The sequence below is a fragment of the Symphalangus syndactylus genome, chromosome 24 (assembly GCF_028878055.3).
Source record: "Symphalangus syndactylus isolate Jambi chromosome 24, NHGRI_mSymSyn1-v2.1_pri, whole genome shotgun sequence".
Taxonomy (NCBI): domain Eukaryota; kingdom Metazoa; phylum Chordata; class Mammalia; order Primates; family Hylobatidae; genus Symphalangus; species Symphalangus syndactylus.
Window position 1 is genome coordinate 37343977 of NC_072446.2, and position 21140 is coordinate 37365116.

Sequence of the window (21140 nt, forward strand, 5' to 3'; positions counted from 1 at the left end):
TAGGATCCTAAAACCCCAGACTCGCCAAGTTTTAAAAGCTTAGATGCTTAAAATAATGGAATCTAGGCTGGGCGCGATGGCTCACGCCTGTAATCCTAGCACTCTGGGAGGCCGAGGCGGGTGGATCACCTGAGATCAGGAGTTCAAGACCAACCTGGCCAACATGGTGAAACCCTGTCTCTACTAAAAATACAAAAAAAATTAGCCAGCATGGTGGTACATGCCTGTAATCTTAGCTACTTGGGAGGCTGAAGCAGGAGAATTGCTTGAACCCCGGAGGCAGAGGTTGCAGTGAGCCAAGATCACGCCACTGCCCTCCAGCCTGGGTGACAGATCAAGACTTCATCTCATCAAAAAAAAAAAAAGTGGAATCTAGAATTTAGAGCCATAATCCAACACTCTCCTTTGCAAATGAACACACTGAGACCCAGAGAGATGATTCTGTCCAGGAGTGACTTACGTCAAATTGATCCTTGATCCACAACTGGAGGCATTTCCTGTTCCTCCCCCCCACCAATTCCCTTGGATCCTCACCCAGCCCTGCTAGCATCCTCCACCTGCCTCAGGCTCCCCTCCCTTCCCACCTCCTTAGGAAACTCACTCCTGCTCTTTTCCATGCTTTAATAATGTAATGGCTTTTCTTAAACAACTCTCATAGCTTTCTTAAGCAAGTTTAAGGCTGTTCAACTCTCTCCCATCTTAAACAAACAAAACTTCATCCTCTCTAGCTGCTACCCATTTCTCCCCACCTTCCTGTCAAGCTTCTAGAATGTCTTCCCTCCACTTGCCACCTCTTCTCCTCACCTCCGCTTCTCCCCACTTCAGTCTGACTTTATCTCCACCATTCTGCTGAGGTTAACAACAACCTCTTTGTCACTAAACCCAGCAGACAACTTTCAGCCATGCTCCTGTTGGAGGGCTCTGGAGTGGCTGGCCCCACTGACCACCCCATACCGTGTGGCATCATGACATTGCATCACATCATCACGTCAGGCTTCTTCCTCTCCGGCTGCCCCTTCTTGGCTGGCTTTGTGGGGTTCCATCCCCAGCATCCTGCCCGTGAATCTTTACATTCTCCTTGAGTGATTGTGACCATCTTCATGGCTTTTTTCTACCTCCTAAGTGTTACTACCTCCTAAGTGTCTCCCCAAAACTCATTGTTTCCTTCTGAGCTCTAGACTAGTGTGGCTAGATGACTGTATTTGTCACTAAATGGTGAGCCTCTGGAGGGCCGGATGACAGGCACATGCAGGCACCCAGCAAATGTTTGGTAAATGGAAAAAGTGGAGGCAACTCATTATCATTCAAGAGTTTTCTGTATTCTGTGAGACATGCACATTGCAGGGAACTCCAGAGGGTGACCCATAGATAAATTATTAGAGCCAGAGGGGATTTAAGAGCCCATCTATAACCCAACCCCTCATTGTACTGATAAGGAAACTGAGGTCCAGAAGGGTTAAGCAACTTGTCTCCAAGGTCACATGGAATGTTAATGGGAGGGCTGGACTCCCATCCCAGCACGTCCCCCACTCACATCGAGATATTGTTTCCCAGGATGGCACTGCAGGAATAAAAGATAGGAAGGGAGGATGGGCATGGGGTGTACACAGGCCATGACAAATGTGAACCCAAATGTAAGTCCAGAAAGTTCAAAGGCACAATGTCCTATGCAAATCTTACTCGATCGTTGTCTGATCCAACACACCGGTGACTGGGATCCCGTAAAACTGCTGCATAGTGGAGACTGCTGACTGCAAGGCCTTCCCTGAGTGCAACGCAGATGCCCGTGAATCATAGGGAAGCAGATAGCCATAGGACTTTAACCAGTTCTGAAAGACATGTGAAAGAAAAGGATGCATTATGCTGGGAAAGGCTCTGTTCTACCTGGGCAGAGATGTGCCCTTAAAACGAGGGATCATTTGACCCCAGTGACTCCTGGACTCATGCTCTGAGTTCTTCTTCCTTCACCCCATCCTGCAGACACTGTCAAATTCATCTCCAGAAAGAAGCTTTTATTGGTGTCCTCTCCTGCTAGAAACATTTCATTGGATTTCTACTGGCCACAGAATAAAGATTAAATTTGAATTCAGGGTTTTCCATTGCCCTGCCTCTTTACTCATTTATTCAGTGCTTTCCAGTGATATTGGACTAGACATGGAAAAGCACAGCATGGTTAATTCTTTTTTATTTTTTGAGATGGAGTCCAGCTTTGTCGCCAGGCTGGAGTGCAGTGACACAATCTCAGCTCACTGCAACCTCCGCCTCCTGGGTTCAAGCGATTCTCCTGCCTCAACCTCCAGAGTAGCTGGGATTACAGGTACACGCCACCACGCCTAGCTAATTTTTGTATTTTTTTTGTATTTTTTTTTTTTTTTTAGTAGAGACAGGGTTTCACTATGTTGCCTAGGATGGTCTTGATCTCCTGACCTCATGATTCGCCTGCCTCGGCCTCCCAAAGTTCTGGGATTACAGGCATGAGCCACTGCACCCAGCCAGCACGGTTGATTCCGTGATGCAGAGTGGTATTTTGAAAATGTTGTGCCACCCAGAAACCCACCGTGTCTACTGCCAAAGCCTGATAAAGAATCATGTTGTAGAATATTTATTGGCAGGAGATTATATACAATATGTACTGCTACCCCCCCAAAAAGCAAGCCGCTATAAATAAATATAAATAAAACAATGCATGATCTTATTTAAATATAAATAAATAATGTGTGTATAGAAAAAATCTAGAAAGGCATATATAAAAATTAATATGTAGGAGAATATCTGATTTTTAGGAAATACACACTGAAGGATTGAGGCTGACATAAGGGTGCATAATATCTGCAACTTATTCTTTTTTTTTTTTTTTTGGCCCAGGTGACAATTGGCTAGCAAATTATTCTTAAATGGGTTCAGAAATATACATATATGGCCAGGCGTGGTGGTTCACGCCTAAAATCCCAGCACTTTGGGAGGCCGAGGCGGGAGGATCACCTGAGGTCAGGAGTTCGAGACCAGCTTGGCCAATATGATGAAACCTTGTCTCTACTAAAAATACAAAAATTAGCCAGTCATGGTGGTGCACACCTGTAATCCCGGCTACTCAGGAGGCTAAGGCAGGAGAATCACTTGGACCTGGGAGGCAGAGGCTGCACTGAGCCAAGATCACACAACTGCCCTCCAGCCGGGGTGACAGAGCAAGACTCTGTCTTAAAAAAAAAAAAAAAAAGAAATATATATACATGCCTGTACATATATAAAGAGAAAGTCAGACAGAGACAGAGAGAAGAGAGAGAGAGATAAAGTCAGTATAGTTAGATGTTAACAGTTTTGGGTGAGGAGCATTCAAGAATTCTTTGTTGGCTGGATGTGGTGGCTCATGCCTGTAATCCCAGTGCTTTTAAGAGGCTGAGGTGAAAGGATGGCTTGAAGCCAAGAGTTTGAGACCAGCCTGGGCCACATATCAAGACCCCACCTCTACAAAAAAGTTAAACATTAGCTGTGCATGCTGGTGTGCACCCATGGTCCTAGATACTTGGGAGGCTGGGGCAGGAGGATCGCTTGAGCCCAGGAGTAAGAGGCTGTAGTGAGTCATGATCATGCCACTGCACTCCAAGCTGGGCGACAGAGTGAGACCTCATCTCTAAAATAAATAAGTAAATAAATAAATATTTAAAGAAATTGTCCTCGAAAATGTTTCTGAAAGTCTGAAATGATGTCATAACTTTTTTTTAAAATAAAAAAGAATTGACAGAGTATCCTTTGGTTATAGTATCACGAGGCACTTCTTTTTTGTGCTTTCCTGTTTTCTAAGTTTTATGCATGGAGTGATTTTTTTAAAGAGGAGAAAAACATTAAAAGGCAAGAGAATCTGAAAGAAGCTTGGGTGAAGGGGCTCAAACAAGCAATGACTCTGAAGGAGAGCAAGTAACGATTATTCCCGGCTGGGCGTGGTGGCTCACGCCTGTAATCTCAGCACTTTGGGAAGCCAAGGTGGGTGGATCACCTGAGGTCAGGAGTTCGAGACCAGCCTGACCAACATGGTGAAACCCCGTCTCTACTAAAAATACAAAAATTAGCCGGGCGTGGTGACGAGTGCCTGTAATCTCAGCTACTCGGGAGGCTGAGGCAGGAGAATCACTTGAACCCAGGAGGTGGAGGTTGCAGTGAGCTGAGATCATGCCATTACACTCCAGCTAGGGCAACGAGAGCGAAACTCTGTCTCAAAAAACAAACAAAGAAATTATTCCCACCCAAAAGCATGAGGGGATGGAGACCCAGGGACACAAGAGTACCAGGAAATATGTGTGGCATCAGCTGGAAAATGGGGAAAACAACCGTGTATTTGTTGAGCCCACAAGCACTTCCAGGAGCTTCATGCTGGGCTCGAATCTAGATAACCCCGTTTCCCATCCTCAGAGGATTATCCTGAATGCCAAATAAGCCAATGAAGGGGAAAGAGCCTGGGGAAATGGCATTATTCCCCTCCTAGCTATAGCTTTTGTTTCATGTGTCTATATGAACAGGCTAATTATGGATGTGTCTTTTATTATAAGTCAAATGAAACAGTTTTTCAGAAGGCAGCCGACCAGAAACTATAAATAAATTATTATTTGCTTCACCAAAGGTGACTATAACATCTTTACTGCCTTGTGATAAAATCCATCTGATGATACAAGCAAAATTGTCCGAATAATAAAGCCTTGAAACATACACAATAAAGTAACAACTTTCTGTCTCTCACAATTGGATCTGAAACGTACTTTCCATTCCAAATGATGGCACAGAATATCAATACTTGCAGTTCCCTAAATATTGATTCTCTTTCCTGCCTTTGTATTAATACATGTTTTTCCCTCTGCCTAATATTTTTCTCAGTTTGGCAAAAAAATTTTTATATTTTAAGGTTCAGCCCATAAATTACTACCTCTGGAAGACTTTCCTGATGTGTCAGGCTAAGTTATTTTCTTTCTCTTCTGTGCTCCCCAAGTCCCCTATTATAGATATTATAAGATTGGGCTGGAATCATTACTTTATGTATCAGTCTCCTCCTCCTCCTCCTCCTCCTCCTCCTCCTCCCAAAGTGCTGGGACTTTAACATCCTCCAGGGAAGGGGCTGTAGCTTAATCATCCAGTGCCCAGGACAGTGCTGGACACAGTAGCTGCTCATTATGTGCATTCAACAAGCATTAACTAAGCACTTACTACAGGCTAGGCACTGTGTGAGGCTCTGAAAAAATAGAGATGAATAAGGAACTCAGAGACTGACAAGTAAACCCACAATAAAAATACAATGCTAAAAAGCAGGTGTTCACAGAGTTCTATGGGAGAACAAAAGAAGGGTGTCTTATCCATGGTGGGGAGGGCGGCACCACAGAGAAAGGGGAACTCAGGGACGGCTTCCAGGTAGAGATGAGATTTAAGCTAAGCCTTGAAGTATACAGCATGTGCAATTGCCTGGAAATGTGGGAGAGCATCGCACATTCTGGGCGGATATTTTTTTCTTTTTTTGAGATGGAGTCTTGCTCTCTTGTCCAGGTTGGAGTGCAGTGGCGTGATCTTGGCTCACTGCAACCTTCACCCCCGAGATTCAAGTGATTCTCCTGCCTCAGCCTCCCAAGTAGCTGGGATTACAGGCACACGCCACTACTGCCTGGCTAATTTTTGTATTTTTAGTAGAGATGGGGTTTTACCATGTTGGCCAGGCTGGTCTCAAACTCCTGACCTCAAGTGATGCACCTGCCTTGGCCTCCCAAAGTGCTGGGATTACAGGCGTGAGCCACCGTGCCTGGCCATTTGACTCTTGCTTTTTGAAATCTAGCCATCCTGCCCTCCCATGTGCTCCTTGGACCATGAGCCAGTTCTTGTGGGTCCTATGGAGGGCAGTTCATCTTTTGCTGTCAAGTCTTCTTTCTCTTGGGTGACTTATGGACATGACAGCATCTCCCAGAAGACTGGGGACACTACATAGGGCCTGGTGCTGAGTGGATGCGGTGAAACGACGGCTAAATGGAATTACATACCCTTCACTTTCTCACTCAACTTTCTTAGGACCAAACACAATTACTTTCTATTAGGCTTTAGCTTGAGGAAAATGTTTTCCCTATAGGATATTCTGTATACTTTAAGGTATAAGAAAAGGAACACTGGGCCGGGCGCGGTGGCTCACGCTTGTAATCCCAGCACTTTGGGAGGCCAAGGCGGGCGGATCACGAGGTCAGGAGATCGAGACCACGGTGAAACCCCGTCTCTACTAAAAATACAAAAAATTAGCCGGGCGTGGTGGCGGGTGCCTGTAGTCCCAGCTACTCGGAGAGGCTGAGGCAGGAGAATGGCGTGAACCTGGGAGGCGGAGGTTGCAGTGAGCCGAGATCGCGCCACTGCACTCCAGCCTGGGTGACACAGCGAGACTCCGTCTCAAAAAAAAAAAAAAAAAAAAAAAAAAAAAAAAGAAAAGGAACACTGGATAACCCAATGTGTTTCCCTTTTTGTCTTTCTCCCAGGAACATTTCAGCCAAATTTATAGCTTATTTGTTGAGCATGGGGATGTCTGGAAGTAACCATTACTTTTTTCATCCTTCAGACCACCAAGTTTTATGTTTCATCCTTAAAAGACTTACATAAAGACATTATGGGCTTTTTTAAAATTAATTTTTATTTTATTTTTATTTTCTTCAGGTGGAGTCTCACTCTGTTGCCCAGGCTGGAGTGCAGTGGTACGATCTCAGCTCACTGCAATCTCTGCCTCCCAGGTTCAAGCGATTCTCCTGTCTCAGCCTCCCAAGTAGCTGGGATTACAGGTGTGTGCCACCATGCCCAGGTAATTTTTGTGTTTTTAGTAGGGACGGGGTTTCACCATTTTGGCCAGGCTGGTCTTGAACTCCTGAGCTCAGGTGATCCACCCGCCTTGGCCTCCGTAATTGCTGGGATTACAGGTGTAGAGCCACAAGACGTTATGTTTTAATTTGTAAGCTGCCTCAAGACTTCCCCAAAAGAGGTGTGGTACGAGCCTAAAATATATCCAGTGCCTCCCTATCTGCCAACAGACTCTACTGGTTCTCTAAAAATTTGACTAAGATGAATTACAGCATTTGGGAAATAGCTAGGGACCTCTGAACAGATAACTACTCACAAGCCAGTCAGCCAATGGAGTATTTTTTGAGCATCCACCTCGAAGCTAGCATGGAATTTAAAAATCCTCATTCCTGCTCATGGTAGGAAGTGAGGAACAGGGGGTCTTCTACATAAGCCCACTCTAACATTCCAGTGCTCTGGGGAATTAAAATTAGCTCCTCCTCAGTAAAAAGCTGGCAACCTGGTTTATGCAGCTCGTTTTCTGGGATACTCAAGCAAGGAGCATCTCACAGCCCATCTGAATCCATTACGAACATCACAGAGTCTATCCCGATCAGACACATGGTTGGGGTGGGCCAGTATTAGTGTATTCTCCAATATTCTCTAGGCTCTGTTTCTCTCCCAGGTTCTCTGGGGACAATCCTCAGAGCCCAGGGGCACACTCCTAGAAGGGGAAATGGGGTGGGGGCAGTCAAATGACAGCAGACAAGAGGTTGGACTAGCATTGTGTGTGTGTGTGTGTGTGTGTGTCTGTGTGTGTGTGTCTGTGTGTGTGTAATAGAGGCTAAGGAAGATGGATCAGGGGTCGGACAATTCTAATTCATGCTGCTTAATCCTGTCTCTGCCACTCACTTTCTCTGTGACCCAGACAATCCTCTGCCTTCTCTGGGCAGAACTCCCAAGGCTAGACCAAGCGTTCTACATTCCAGTCATAGCATGTCCAAAGCACTCTCTGCCCTTCACAGTTCCAGGCTGTTTCTGCTGCCTCCAAAACCCATTCTCTTTATGCACATTAGCAAACTCCTACTCATCCTTCAAGGTCTAGCTCAATGTCACCTCCTTTGTTAAACCTTCCTTAGCTCTCCCTGTCAGAGCTAGTGTGTGCCCTCTTTCCTCCCGCAGTACTTTGTACACACAATTACCACAACGTATCATACCCAGTCGTGGATATGTCTGTTTTTCCCACTAGATTGAGTTCCTGGAGAACAGAGATGGTATCATAATTTTTTTTTTTTTTTTTTTTTGAGACGGAGTCTCGCTCTGTCGCCCAGGCTGGAGTGCAGTGGCGCGATCTCGGCTCACTGCAAGCTCCGCCTCCCGGGTCCAAGCCATTCTCCTGCCTCAGCCTCTCTGAGTAGCTGGGACTACAGGTGCCCGCCACCACGCCCGGCTAATTTTTTTTTGTATTTTTAGTAGAGACGGGGTTTCACCGTGGTCTTCATCTCCTGACCTTGTGATCCGCCCGCCTCGGCCTCCCAAAGTGCTGGGATTACAAGCGTGAGCCACCGCGCCCGGCATCATATTTATTTTTGTATCTGTTACAGTATTTAGCACAGTATCTGACACAAGAAATAATCACTGAGTTCATGAATGAACAGTTGATCTAGGAGGCACTGCCTGGATATCAAGGAAGGGATTTCATCTTGGGAAGATTTAGTAATACACATGAAAGCACCAAGCACAATTCCTGGTAGCTATTAGAGGTTTCAAAAAACACTTGCTGAAATTCAATCTATTGTGGTTTGACTTCCTTGCTTGATGAGGCAATAGGTTCCATTGTTCCTTTGAAAAAAAAGATAAAATCCACTGAAGGAAAAAAGTCCCATTCACTTTTAGACAGAATGACCTTGCTTTCATCTCCTTACACCTAGATCCATTAATCAATTATCAGCCATGTCAGAAGTCTAACCTTTATAGCTCAGTTAACCAACTCTTAAGATGTCTGTCACCCTTTAAGTGCGGAAAGAGGTGTAAACCCAGAGGAAAGTGAGAAAAATCTCAGAGTGCAAGCAGAGACCAAAATAGCTGGGCTGAGCCAAAGACGTAGAGATCATAGACAATATGGTGTGATTGGTCTGCTGGCCAGAAGGCAGGATTTGGGTTCTTGAGAAGCCAAAGCTGAGAAGTCCCGGTGTGGTGGCAGTGAAAGGAGAGAGCAGAGAATACCAAGGAGAACAAAATGTGGACAGAAGAGGGAAGAGAGCGGCAGACAGCAGAGGTGGTGGTGAGGTTAGAAGTGGCAATGGGGGTGGCAAGAGGCAGATCTCTGGCAGTGCCAACAAGGAAATAGAGATGGCCATGAGGAAGGAGAGAAAAGTTGGGTCAGTGAAAACAGTGAGGTCTCCAGGGGGCATTTGGGAGCATCACAGCTGAGTGGGAGCCTGAACCAGACCATATGGGCCTGGAGAAGGAGTGAGGAAAATGATCAGGATTAGGTGTTTGATCAGAAATGAAGGGGCTAGAAGGTAGTATCAGAAAGGCCAGAGGTAAAGTCTACAAAAAAGGACCAGGCAGGAAGATGTCAAATTTGGAAGCAGGGGCTAGAAGGAGGAAGAAAGAATAAAAGACCCCCATGAAAGAGTTGGGGGCAATTGAGGTCATAATCTAGGGTGACGAGGTGAGCAACAGGAACCAGGCACTGGTCTCAACATGGATGGGAGTTTCAAGTCCAGTTCTAGAGGCTTTATATGCAGAGGGACTGTGACAAACTGGAGCTTGACTAAGGGAGCGTGGCCAAGAAAGTAAGGGGACTGAGAACCATGTCCTGGGAGGACAGACGAGGGGTGTTTAGGCTGAAGAAGGGAGACTGTATTAAGGAAAACAGGAACATGAAGGAGAACATTCTGGTTGGTACAGAGGGCAAAACTAAGACCAGAATGAGAGATTATAGGACAGAGATCTTGACTCATTATAAGAAACAACTTTTTATCATTCTGCTATAAAGACACACACACACACGTATGTTTATTGCAGCACTATTTACAATAGCAAAGACTTGGAACCAACCCAAATGCCCATCAATGATAGACTGGATAAAGAAAGTGTGGCACGTATATACCATGCAATACGATGCAGCCACAAAAAAGAATGAGTTCATGTCCTTTGCAGGGACATGGATGAAGCTGGAAACCATCATCCTCAGCAGACTAACACAGGGACAGAAAATCAAACACCACATGTTCTCACTCATAGGTGGGAGTTGAACAATGAGAACACATGGACACAGGGAGGGGAACATCACACACCGAGGCCTATTGAGGGGTGGGGGGCAAGGGGAGGGAGAGCATTAGGACAAAGGCATGTGGAGCTTAAAACCTAGATGACAGGTTGACAGGTGCAGCAAACCACCATGGCACATGTATACCTATGTAATAAGCCTGCACATTCAGCACATGTATCCCACAACTTAAAGTAAAATAAATAATAATAATAAAAGAAATTACAGGCCCTGTCACCCCAAAGATATCCCTGAGTTTTAAACACTGTTTTTCAAAGTTTTGTTTACTTTGCTTTTTTTTTTTTTTGGAGGCTCATAAACAGGTCTATTCCCTGGCGGGGGGGAGGGGGGGAAAGAAAAAAAAGAAACAACTTTTTAACAGTCAGAGATCTTCCAAGTGTAATAACAATGATAGTAACTACCATCTTTAGAATGCCTACTAAGTACCCAGCACAGGCACTCTATTGTGCTAAGCACCCTAGAATGCAACAATTCCGTGAGGTAGGAATTATGACCCCCAATTTGCAGATGAGGAAACAGGTTCAAAGAGGTTAAGTAATTACAGTTGGCCCTCCATATCCACGGATATCTTGCGGATGTGGCAGGCTATTAGGGACTTGAGCATCCACGGATTTTGGTATCTGAGAGGGTCCAGGAAGCAACCCCTTGTGGATATCAAGGGATGACTGTATGCAGAGCCCTAAAGCTAAGAAATGGCAGAATTCAGGGAGATTCCGTACGGTCAGAGTGTTGGACAGGCAGCCCCTCCCCCTCCCAGGACTTCCTGTACCTCACACGCCTGGAGTGCAATGCCTTATCTCAGACAATAGTGCGCTCAATACACCTGTGCTATGTCAGGGTATGGCACCATCAGCTACCCAGTTGTCCAAACCAGCAGTGTCATGTGACCCGTGACCCTTCCCTCTCCTTCACTGCCCACATCCAGTTTCTTTGTTTGTTGGGTAGGTGTTTTTTTGAGACAGGGTCTCGCTCTCAGCCATGGCTTACTGCAGCCTTGAACTTCTGGGCTCAAGTGATCCTCCCACCTCAGCCTCCTGAGTAGCTGGGACCAGAGGCATTTGCCACCATGCCTGGCTAATTTTTCTTTTTTAATCTTTTGTAGAGACGAAGTCTCGCTGTGTTGCTAGGGCTGGTCTTGAACTCCTAGGCTCAAGTGATACACCCGCCTTGGCCTCACAAAGTGCTGGGATTACAGGCGTGAGCCACAGCACACTAGTCTTTTACCAAAGAACTACTGGTCCTACCTCCTAAACATCAAATGTTTATTTCTGTCCCTTCATTCAATAAATATTTATTGAGGACCTACTATGTACCAAGTACTGTGTGCTACGGCTAAAAGAGCAAGCAAAAACATTCTAGTCCCAGCCTGGCCAACATAGCAAGACACCTCTCTACAAAAAAAAAAAATTGAAAAACGTCCAGGTGTGGTGGCTCACGCCTGTAATCCCAGCACTTTGGGAGGCCGAGGCAGGCAGATCATGAGGTCAAGAGATAGAGACCATCCTGGCCAACATGGTGAAACCCCATCTCTACTAAAAATACAAAAATTAGCCAGGCGTGCACCTGTAATCCTAGCTACTTGGGAGGCTGAGGCAGGAGAATCGTTTGACCCCAGGAGGCCGAGGTTGCAGTGAGCCAAGATCACGCCACTGCACTCCAGCCTGGCGACAGAGCAAGACTGTCTAAAAAAAAAAAAGAAAAAAATTGAAAAAAGTAGCCAGGCGTGGTGACACACCCCTGTAGTCCTAGCTACTCTGGAGACTATGGCAGGAAGATCCTTGAGCCCAGGAGTTGGAGGCTGCAGTGGGCTGTGGGCGACAGAATGAAACCATGTCTAAAACAGAAACAAAAACAAAAACCCAAAACAGCATATTCTAGTTACTTTCTAGTAGTTACGGTCTAGTGGAAGAACCATGTGGGAATAAGTGCTGTGAAGAATAGAGCAGGTTGGAGAGATGGAGAGTGGGACAGCTATTTATGGAGGGTGATCAGGGACAATCTCTTTGAGCAGGTGACATTTAAGCAAGACATCTGAAGGAGGTGAGGGAGTGGGCCCTGTGGCTACTAGGAAAGAGTGTTCCAGGATGAGGGAACAGTAAGTGTGAATGCCCTGAGGTGGCTTTAAGAGCTTTCAATCTCTGCAGTCAAGAGCCTTTATGATTTGGCCGCTGACTCTCTCTGCAACCCCTTTTATCTTTCCCCATCTAGTGCTCTGTGTTCCAGTGAGTTCCAGTTCTCCCAGACCCTTACACGTATTGTTCCTTCTATTCAGTTCACTCTCCCCTCCTCTCTCTTTGGGGAGCCTTGACCCCTTACATCTATTTCAGAAGGTCCTTGTACATCCCTGTCAGTCCCCCATCTGTTTCCTTATCGCAATTCTTATCACACTGTATTGTAATCATATGTTGAATTATCTGTCTCTTCCTCCTGACTCTAAAATGCATATATGTCCTCCTCATTGTCACCCCAACAGCTAGCACAGGGCCTGCCATAACATGATGAAACAGATATGTTGTTCAGTGTCACTTATAATTGACTATGTTACCCATTTAGAAAAGTCTTCTATTAGCACTGGCTCAGTAGCCAGCCTCTGCTGTCTGTGCCTTGGCTCTGCTGTTATCTCTGAGTCCCTCACCTTGCCCATCTCCTTGGTCAATCCTAACTTGAGCAAATGGTCCATCAGCAGCTTCAACCCCCAACACTAAGATACTATTGTATCACTGTATGCAGGCATGAATGGTGGCCTAAGATCATTCTTCCTCATCCATTGCTATATTGGCTTAATGCTTACAACTGGGTTTTTTCTCTCAGTTTCTCTATCTGGCATTGAAGTTCTAAGCTGAGACTGCTATGACCCTAATCTATTTTTCAGGGTCTCAGATTCCCTGCCTAGTTCTTAGAAAGCCTCCTCCAGAGAGTTAGACTGTATTCTCAATACACCTGGGAGCTGAATGGGGTCCTATCGAAAAAGACAGCTCACTTGGGACCAAGATGCCACCACATACCAAATATTACCTAACTTTTCTCTTTCCAGCAGAGTGCCCTTGGGCAAATGACCTAACTTCTCTAAGCATCACATTCCTCATCTGTTAAAAAGATGTTTAAAGAAGGGTTATTAGGATGACTCAATGAGATGATGCACTGTGGTAGGTAAAATAATGACCCTTCAAAGATATCCACATCCTAATCTCCAAAGCCTGTGAATATGGTACCTTACGTGGTAAAAGAGACTTTATAGAAATGATTAAGTTAAAGATCTTCAGATCTTTATAGAAATGATTCAGTTAAGGATTATCCAGGTGGGTCTAATGAAAGCACAAGCATCCTTATAAGAGGAAGGCAGGGGGTTTGAGTCAGAGAAGGTGTTGGGAGACATAGGTTATAGCAGTGCTGCTGCTGCTAGAAGGGGCCACAAGCCAAGGGATGCAGGCAGTCTCTAGACACTGGAAAAGGCAAGGAAGAGATCCTCTCCTAGAAACTCCAGCAGGAATGCAGCCCTGCCAATAACTTGATTTCAGTCCAGCAAGACCCATTTTGGACTTCTGACCTCCAGAAATGTAAGATAACAAGTCTGTGTTGCTTTAAGAAATAAGTTTGTGGTAATTTGTTACAGCAGCAAGAAGCATTCAGCAGGTTCTGGCATATAGTAAGTGTTTTTACAATGTTATTGTCTATTCCTGCTCCCATACTCCTCGGAAAGAACCCGCTGAAAGGCAGAGACGCTTGGCTCCATTCCCGGCTCCCCCACCAACTTGCTCTTAGTGATTTTTTTTTTTTTTTTTTTTTTTTTTTTTGAGATGGAGTCTCGCTCTGTCGCACAGGCTGGAGTGCAGCAGTGTGATCTTGGCTCACTGCAACCTCTGCCTCCTGGGTTCAAGTGATTCTCTGGCCGCAGCCTCCCGAGTAGTTGGAATTACAGGTGCACGCCACCATGCTCGGCTAATTTTTGTATTTTTAGTAGAGACAGGGTTTCACCACGTTGGTCAGGCTGGTCTCGAACTCCTGATCTTAGGTGGTCCACTCGCCTCGGCCTCCCAAAGTGCTGGGATTACAGGTGTGAGCCACCTCACCTGGCCCTTGGTGATTTTTAATAAGTCATTTCCCCTCTTTGACCACCGCCTTTGGTTATTGCTGCCAGACCAAATCACTGGGTCTCTCTGGTGACTCCTCAGGGATTGGTCCTATCACTGTGTCAGTTCCCTCCACTTCTTGTCCCACCAAAACCCTGCTTCCTCCTCTACCCATATGACTGAGGTCCCAGCCTTGCTGCTGAGCCCACCTGAGTTATATGACTAATTTGTAAAATTTCATACTGAAGGCATAACCATTCAGGTATCTAGAAAATGCACTGGTCACCAATACTCAGAGATCATCTAATTTAACATACTTGTTTTGCAGAAGAGAGAAAGAAAACTCCAGGAGGGGAAATGACTTATTCAAAATCACAGAGCAAGTTGGTAAGGAAGCCAGACATGGAGGCAAGCATCTCTGCCTCTCAGAGGGTTTTCTGTCATGCTACACCCTCTGCACTAGCTCTAGTTTGCCTCCAAATGCTGTTTTTTTTCTTTTTTTTCCTTCACTTACAGCCAATCTAAAAAGGGCCCTCAGGATCGCCCACAATGCCCAGCTTAGCTTCTTGACAAACACCTTAATGGTGCAGCATTGCCTGTTGGCTGCCATCGGCTCTTGAGTGGGTGGTAAGTGCACTAGCAGGAATTCCCTGGCACTTTGCAGAATGTTCTTGGCCCACTCCCAGGAGGCCACCACAAGCCAGATGATCACCATACCCGGGGAGGTGGCACATTTGGGGTTTTGGGTCAGCACTGGGATGTCCAAGTTTTGCAATTCTGGGGAGGCCTCTGCCCACAGTCAGGAGTGTGGCCATGGTCTCATTCACTCTCTGGAAAAGGAGAGGCCTTAGTCTTCCTCGCCCTTTCCAAGGCCCTCCTGCAAATCTGCCAATTTTCTGTCCCCTGAGGCTCGACTTCTTGGTGAGTTAAGAAAAGGGAAAAGTGAAGGCAAAGACCAGTGGCCAGGCCTCTGGGTTTTTTTAATTTTAATTTTAATTTTTTTTTTTTTTGGGACGTAGTCTTGCTCTTGTCACCCAGGCTGGAGTGCAATGGCGTGATTTTGGCTCACTGCAACCTACGCCTCTCGGGTTCAAGTGATTCTCCTGCCTCAGCCTCCTAAGTAGCTGGGATTACAGGTGCCCACCACCAGGCTCAGCTAATTCTTTGTATTTTTTAGTAAAGACAGGGTTTCACCATATTGGCCAGGCTGGTCTCGAACTTCTGACCTCAGGTGATCCACCCACCTCAGCCTCCCAAAGTGCTGGGATTACAGGTGTGAGCCACTGCGCCAGGCCTAATTTTTTTTAAGACAGGGTTTCACTCTATGGCCCAGGCTGCAGTGCAGTGGTACAATCTCTGCTCACTGTAGCCTTAACTTCTTGGGCTCAAGCAATCCTCCTGCCTCAGCCTTCCAGGTAGCTGTGACTGTAGGTGTATGCCATCACACCCAGCTAATCTTTGTATTTTTTGTAGAGACAGGGTTTCACCATGTTGCCCAGGCTGGTCCAAACTCCTGGGCTCAAGTGATCCTCCCAGCTTGGCCTCCCAAAGTGCTAGGGTTACAGATGTGAGCCACCACAGCCGGACCAAGTCTCAGTTTCTTAACTGCAACAGGGGGATGGTTGAACTAAATAACCTGTAAGTCATGTTAAAAAGTTCCATTATTTTAGCCTAAGTGGATTGACTGTGAAGCCGATCTTCTGGTTCCTCATTGCCAGTCTTAAAGTCCAAATTCTTTAGCATGACACAACAGCCCTTAAAATGTGATGCCAGTGCACCTTTCCAGCCCTATCTGGATGGGGTTCTGCTCTGTCGCTCAGGCTGGAGTGCAGTGGCACAATCATAGCTCACTATGACCTCAAACTCTTGGTCTCAAGCAATCCTCAAGCCTCAGCCTCCTGAGAAGCTGGGATTACAGGCGTGAGCCACTATGCCTGGCTCTACCAGCCTCATGTTCTGTCCTGTACCTTCTACCCTTTATTGCTCACCTCAAGTACCCCAACCTCTAGCTATACTGGCCTAATCATGTTGCCTGAGCATATCCTGCAGAGTCCTGCCTCTGTGCCTTTATTTCATTCCCTCTCCCTAGAATTCCTTTCCCACATGTACTCTGGCCTCCCCATGGTGCACTACTTCAAAATACAACTTGAATGCCACTTCGTCAGGGAGGGCTATCTGTCCGGGGTTAAATGGACTTTCTCTGTGCTCCCAATGGCGTTATATGTATCCTCATTTATAGCATATTTTGTATTACATTATAAATAATGGTTTACATGCCTGTAGTCCCCTTTGAACTCATCCTCATGCAAGTTACAGCCGGTGGGAGAGATAGACATGGAAATACTAAACATTTCATCACAGTGGTGATAAGTGGAATGAAAGAGAAGAACCAGGAGCTACAAAAGTGTGTGGCAGGAGATATAGGCCGTGATATATCAGGGATGGCCTCCCTGAGGACATGACATCTCAGCTGACATCTGTGAATGAACAGAAGAGGCTAGGTGAAGGCTGAGAACGAGCATTCCAGGAAAGAGTATCTTACTGAATTCCTGAATGGGAAGGAGCCTGTATATTAGAAAAAGAGAGGGAAGGGCAGGGTGACTGGAGTCTAGTGACCAATGGGGAGAATGGGTGGTATAAAAGGAAGTCAGAGAGATGGGAAGGACTCAGTCATGCAGGGCCTCATCGGCTTCATTAAGCATGTTTTTGTTTTTGTTTTAGACAGGGTTTTGCGCTGTGGCCCAGGCTTGAGTGAAGTGGTGTGATCTCTGTTCACTGTAGCCTCAGCTTCCTGGGCTCAAGCAATCCTCCTGCCTCAGCCTCCCAAGTAGCTGTGACTATAGGCACATGCCACCACACCCAGCTACTCTTTGTATTTTTTTGTAGAGATGGGGTTTTGCCATGTTGCACAGGCTGGTCTCAAACTCCTGGGCTCAAGAAATCCTTGTGGGTGCTGCGTCCAAGGGAGTTTATAATATTGTTCTTTCCATTTTCATATGCATTTGAAAGTTTTCCATAATAAAACTAAAAGGAAGAAGTGATAATAGTACAGTAATAATAGTTTAATCTTTGTCCTAAGAGTCATTTTAAGCAAGGTGAGAGTGGGAGTAAGGTGATCAGATTTTGGTTTGTTTTTTATTCTTTTTATTATTCAATATTTCAATCATTCGGAAAGGCATAAAATAATAATATATATTGGAAAATCACCAGCCAGCTTTGTCAAACATTAGTTTTTGCCATATAGGCTTCAGATATAATTGACTCTTGAGTGGATTGATTGACTGATTCATTGATTGATTTTTGAGACAGAGTCTTGCTTTGGCTAGAGTACAGTAGTTCAATCTTGGCTCACTGTAACCTCCACCTCCCAGATTCAAGTGATTCTTGTGCCTCAGCCACCCAAGTAGCTGGAACTACAGGCACGTACCACCATGCATAGCTAATTTTTTTGTATTTTTAATAGAGATAGGGTTTCACCATGTTAGCCAGGCTGGTCTCGAACTCCTGGCCTCAAATGATCTTTATACATACATATGTATAAAGAGAGAAAGGAGTAAAGAACAACTCCTGACTTTCTGGCCAAGTACTTTTGGTGCCTTTTATACCTCATAAGTGTTTGTGGCATAGAATTGAGTCTTTAAATTACTGCTAACAGGCAAGGCCAGGGCTCATGCCTGTAAGCCCTTTGGGAGGCCAAGGTGGGTGGGTCACTTGAGCCCTAAAATGAGTACTTGCCCCTAAGTTGTGCTAAGAAAGCTTAAAAGCATTCAGGGCATGAGCCAGCAGCCAGAACGACTCAAGAACAAGCTCCAGTCCCTCCACTTCCTCAACATGGCTCTGAGCGGGTCGCTCCTCTGCTCAGAAACCTTTAATGACTCCCCTCAGCCTTTGGACAAAAGCCAAATGCACAATCTGCTCTCAGCCTCCCTCTCCAGCCTCTTTTTATACACTCTTACTGGAAACAGAAATAACTTGATGCTCCAGGCACATCAAATTATCCACTGTTTCCTAAACATGCCATGCATTTTTGTGGAGCCATGGTTCATATTTTTTGTTCTGTCTGGACTGCCCCACTCACCCTTCTCCATCATTCTCCTCCCTCAAAGGTTCATCTCAGATACCACCTTCTTCCTGAAGCATTCTCTGGCTTCCCAAACCTCAACTGGGGAACCTCATCTCCTCCCTCTTCAGTGCTTCCCTGTACCTTGTTATACCTCTAGCATGCATTCATTTATTCTTCAAAAAAGGTAGCAACTTTTGTGTGCCAAGCACTATTCAAAGAAGTTGATGGGGATTAGATAACAAAATTAATTTTAAAATATTTATCACATGTCCCGAATGTGTCATAGACTGTGCTAGGTACTGAGGAGATATTGGCTGTGGTTTGTTCTTCCTGTTTTGAGTTCAAACAATACCATACTATAGGGCTAGGCATTTCCTAAGATTAGTATTTTGGGTACAATTGTAATTTACTTTTATTAGTTCTAAAAATACCTCTTTCAAGGACTGGAGTAGGACATAGTTGAAAGTAGAAAAGACTGGCTAAAAGGCTACAGTAATAATCCAGAACAGGAAACTTGTATAGTGGGCAGAGTGCTGAGCCCAAGGACAGAAAACCTAGCTTCTGTTCTTTGCTTTAATTTTTTTTTTCTTTTGAGACGGAGTCTCACTCTTTTGCCCAGGCTGGAGTGAAGTGGCACAGTCTTGGCTCACTACAACCTCTGCCCCCTGAGTTCAAGCAATTCTCCTGCCTCAGCAGCTGGGATTACAGGCATGCACCACCAGGCTCAGCTAATTTTTGTATTTTTAGTAGAGCTGGGGTTTCACCATGTTGGCCAGGCTGGTCTCAAACTCCTGACCTCAGGTGATCCACCTGCCTCGGCCTCCCAAAGTGCTAGGATTACAGGCGTGAGCCACCATGCCCAGCCTGCTTTAATGTTTATGAGCTATGTGTGGGTCCTTAGACAAGATGATAGGCAATTCACATCATCTTTGAGTCTCCATTTACTCACCTATAAAATGAGGACAAGGTCTTCCTTATCTACCTCATGGTATTGTTGCCAGGACCAAATAGGGCCACATACACAGCATATGGGAAGTGCAAAGCACCTTACACATATAAACAGCTATTAAAGTAATATGAAACCCCACAGTAAAAATAAGAGAAAATGAATTAAAAATACAGCAGACTAGATCCAGCTTATGTCAAAGGGAAAACTTCCTAATAGTGAGTTTTTTTTTCCAGACAAGAATGAAGATATACTGGAGGCCATGATCACAATGAAAGAATATTTTGATTTGGGAATACGTTGGTGCTTCTTAGTAGGTCACTCCCCCACCCCTCCAATCATTTGGGGTCAATCTTCCTTGACTACAGTTTCAAACCAAAGACTGTTCCCCATCTCCTCAGCACATATCACTCAAAACCAGTCTCAAGGGCAGGAATCCATAAGTCCTGGGTCTAGGAGTCACACTCTGTTACTTATTCATGTGGCCTGTGATAATTGACTTGTCTCTTTCATCCTGTTCTGATCTTCCTCAGAATCAAGTTGGAAACTAGGAAGGCCAGAAAAGTATTTGAGGAGCATTCTGCTCAGCAAATAAGAGAAGTGGTGCTTTTAATAAATCAAATGAAGGAAGCCAGTTAGAGAATCAGTGGGACCTCCTGATGTGTAAGATAAAAAAGAAAGACTAAAGAAAGCATAGGATCCTGTTCTTTGAGCTTCAAGGGGTCGGGGTTTGGGGGGTGTGGAGAAAAAGAAAGCAAAGGAGAAGATAGACTGAATAAACAAAATTTTTTTTGACTTGGTAATGAAAGATCATAGATACGAAATGAAAAATCAATGATAATGAAAAATGCTTTCAATTTAGAAATCAGGAGAACTAGGAAAAGTTCTACAGTAGTTCCGAATCATCTACTATCAAGTTCTGTGCCCTTGGGCAACTCAATTCAAGAAGTATCTAGTAAGTGCTGTAGTAGGTACTGGGTGATCTCTAAGGTCACGGTTATCTCTCAATTTCTTTCTATTGATGCCACTACCATTAGATGACTACCTAAAGAGTTATGAAAGAACTCAAGGGCGAGCTTGTGGAACCACTGCCAAAAGGAATAACCTTGATTTCTACTGAAGGAAGTATAAGTTGACAATGAGTCCCATCTCTAAGAAGGGTTTTAGAAGGGAGCTTGGACCCCCATGCCCATGAGTGCCTATTTCAGATCCATGTAACTTTTTGAGATAAAGGATAAAGAGTAGAATTATTGATTGCTCATTGAATACTTAATGATGAGCATTGAGAATCAGGGATTTTGTTCAATGTAAAAAAATAAAACATTTTGGTTGAGAAAGCCCTGCCTAAGAACCAACGTTCCTCTCCCCAAACATAATGTTTAACTATTAAAAAATAAATAGGGCTGGGTGCGGTGGCTCACGCCTATAGTCCCAGCACTTTGGGAGGCTGAGGCAGGCGGATCACTTGAGATCAGGAGTTTGAGACCAGCCTGGCCAATATGGCAAAAACCCTTCTCTACTAAAAATACAAAAATTAACCGGGCATGGTGGTGCATGCCTGTAATCCCAGTTACTCAGGAGGCTGAGGCAGGAGAATCGCTTGAACCTGGGAGGCAGAGGTTGCAGTGAGCTGAGATCACCCCACTGCACTCCAGCCTGGGCAACAGAGTGAGACTCTGTGTCAAAAATAAATAAGTAAAATAAATAAAAATAAGTAAATAAATAAACGACAAACTGCCTGGGGCTGCCTTAAAAATGTTTCCTGGAGAAGAGGGAAGAAAATGACAACTAGAGAAATCAGGGAACGTTTACTGGAGAAGCAGGGCTTGAGCTGAAACTTTAAGAAAAGGTTTCAAATGAACGGGTAGGGGTGCAGAAGTAAATATGTGACAATGTCCAGAGAAACATGGGCAGCCTGTCTAAGGGTAAAGGAGAGATAAGCTTGTCTGGAGTAAGGATGCATTATCGATAAGCAGTGGG

The 21140-nt window shown here is 45.1% G+C and overlaps 1 protein-coding gene across 2 annotated transcripts in view; it reads right to left on the bottom strand.

The window, feature by feature from the left end:
- Positions 1 to 21140, bottom strand: part of MMP24 (matrix metallopeptidase 24) — a 51374-nt gene that overhangs the window by 27167 nt on the left and 3067 nt on the right. Inside the window, exons 1-2 of one of the 2 annotated variants that reach the window (XM_055266646.2) lie at positions 5021 to 5222; positions 1681 to 1829 (exon numbers count right to left, since the gene is read on the bottom strand). In XM_055266646.2, the coding sequence (XP_055122621.1) occupies positions 1681 to 1829; positions 5021 to 5167 (296 nt within the window). In that variant the 5' untranslated portion in view covers positions 5168 to 5222. Of the gene's footprint in view, positions 1 to 1680; positions 1830 to 5020; positions 5223 to 21140 lie in introns of those variants that run through there. The other variant, XM_055266645.2, reaches the window with a different exon arrangement.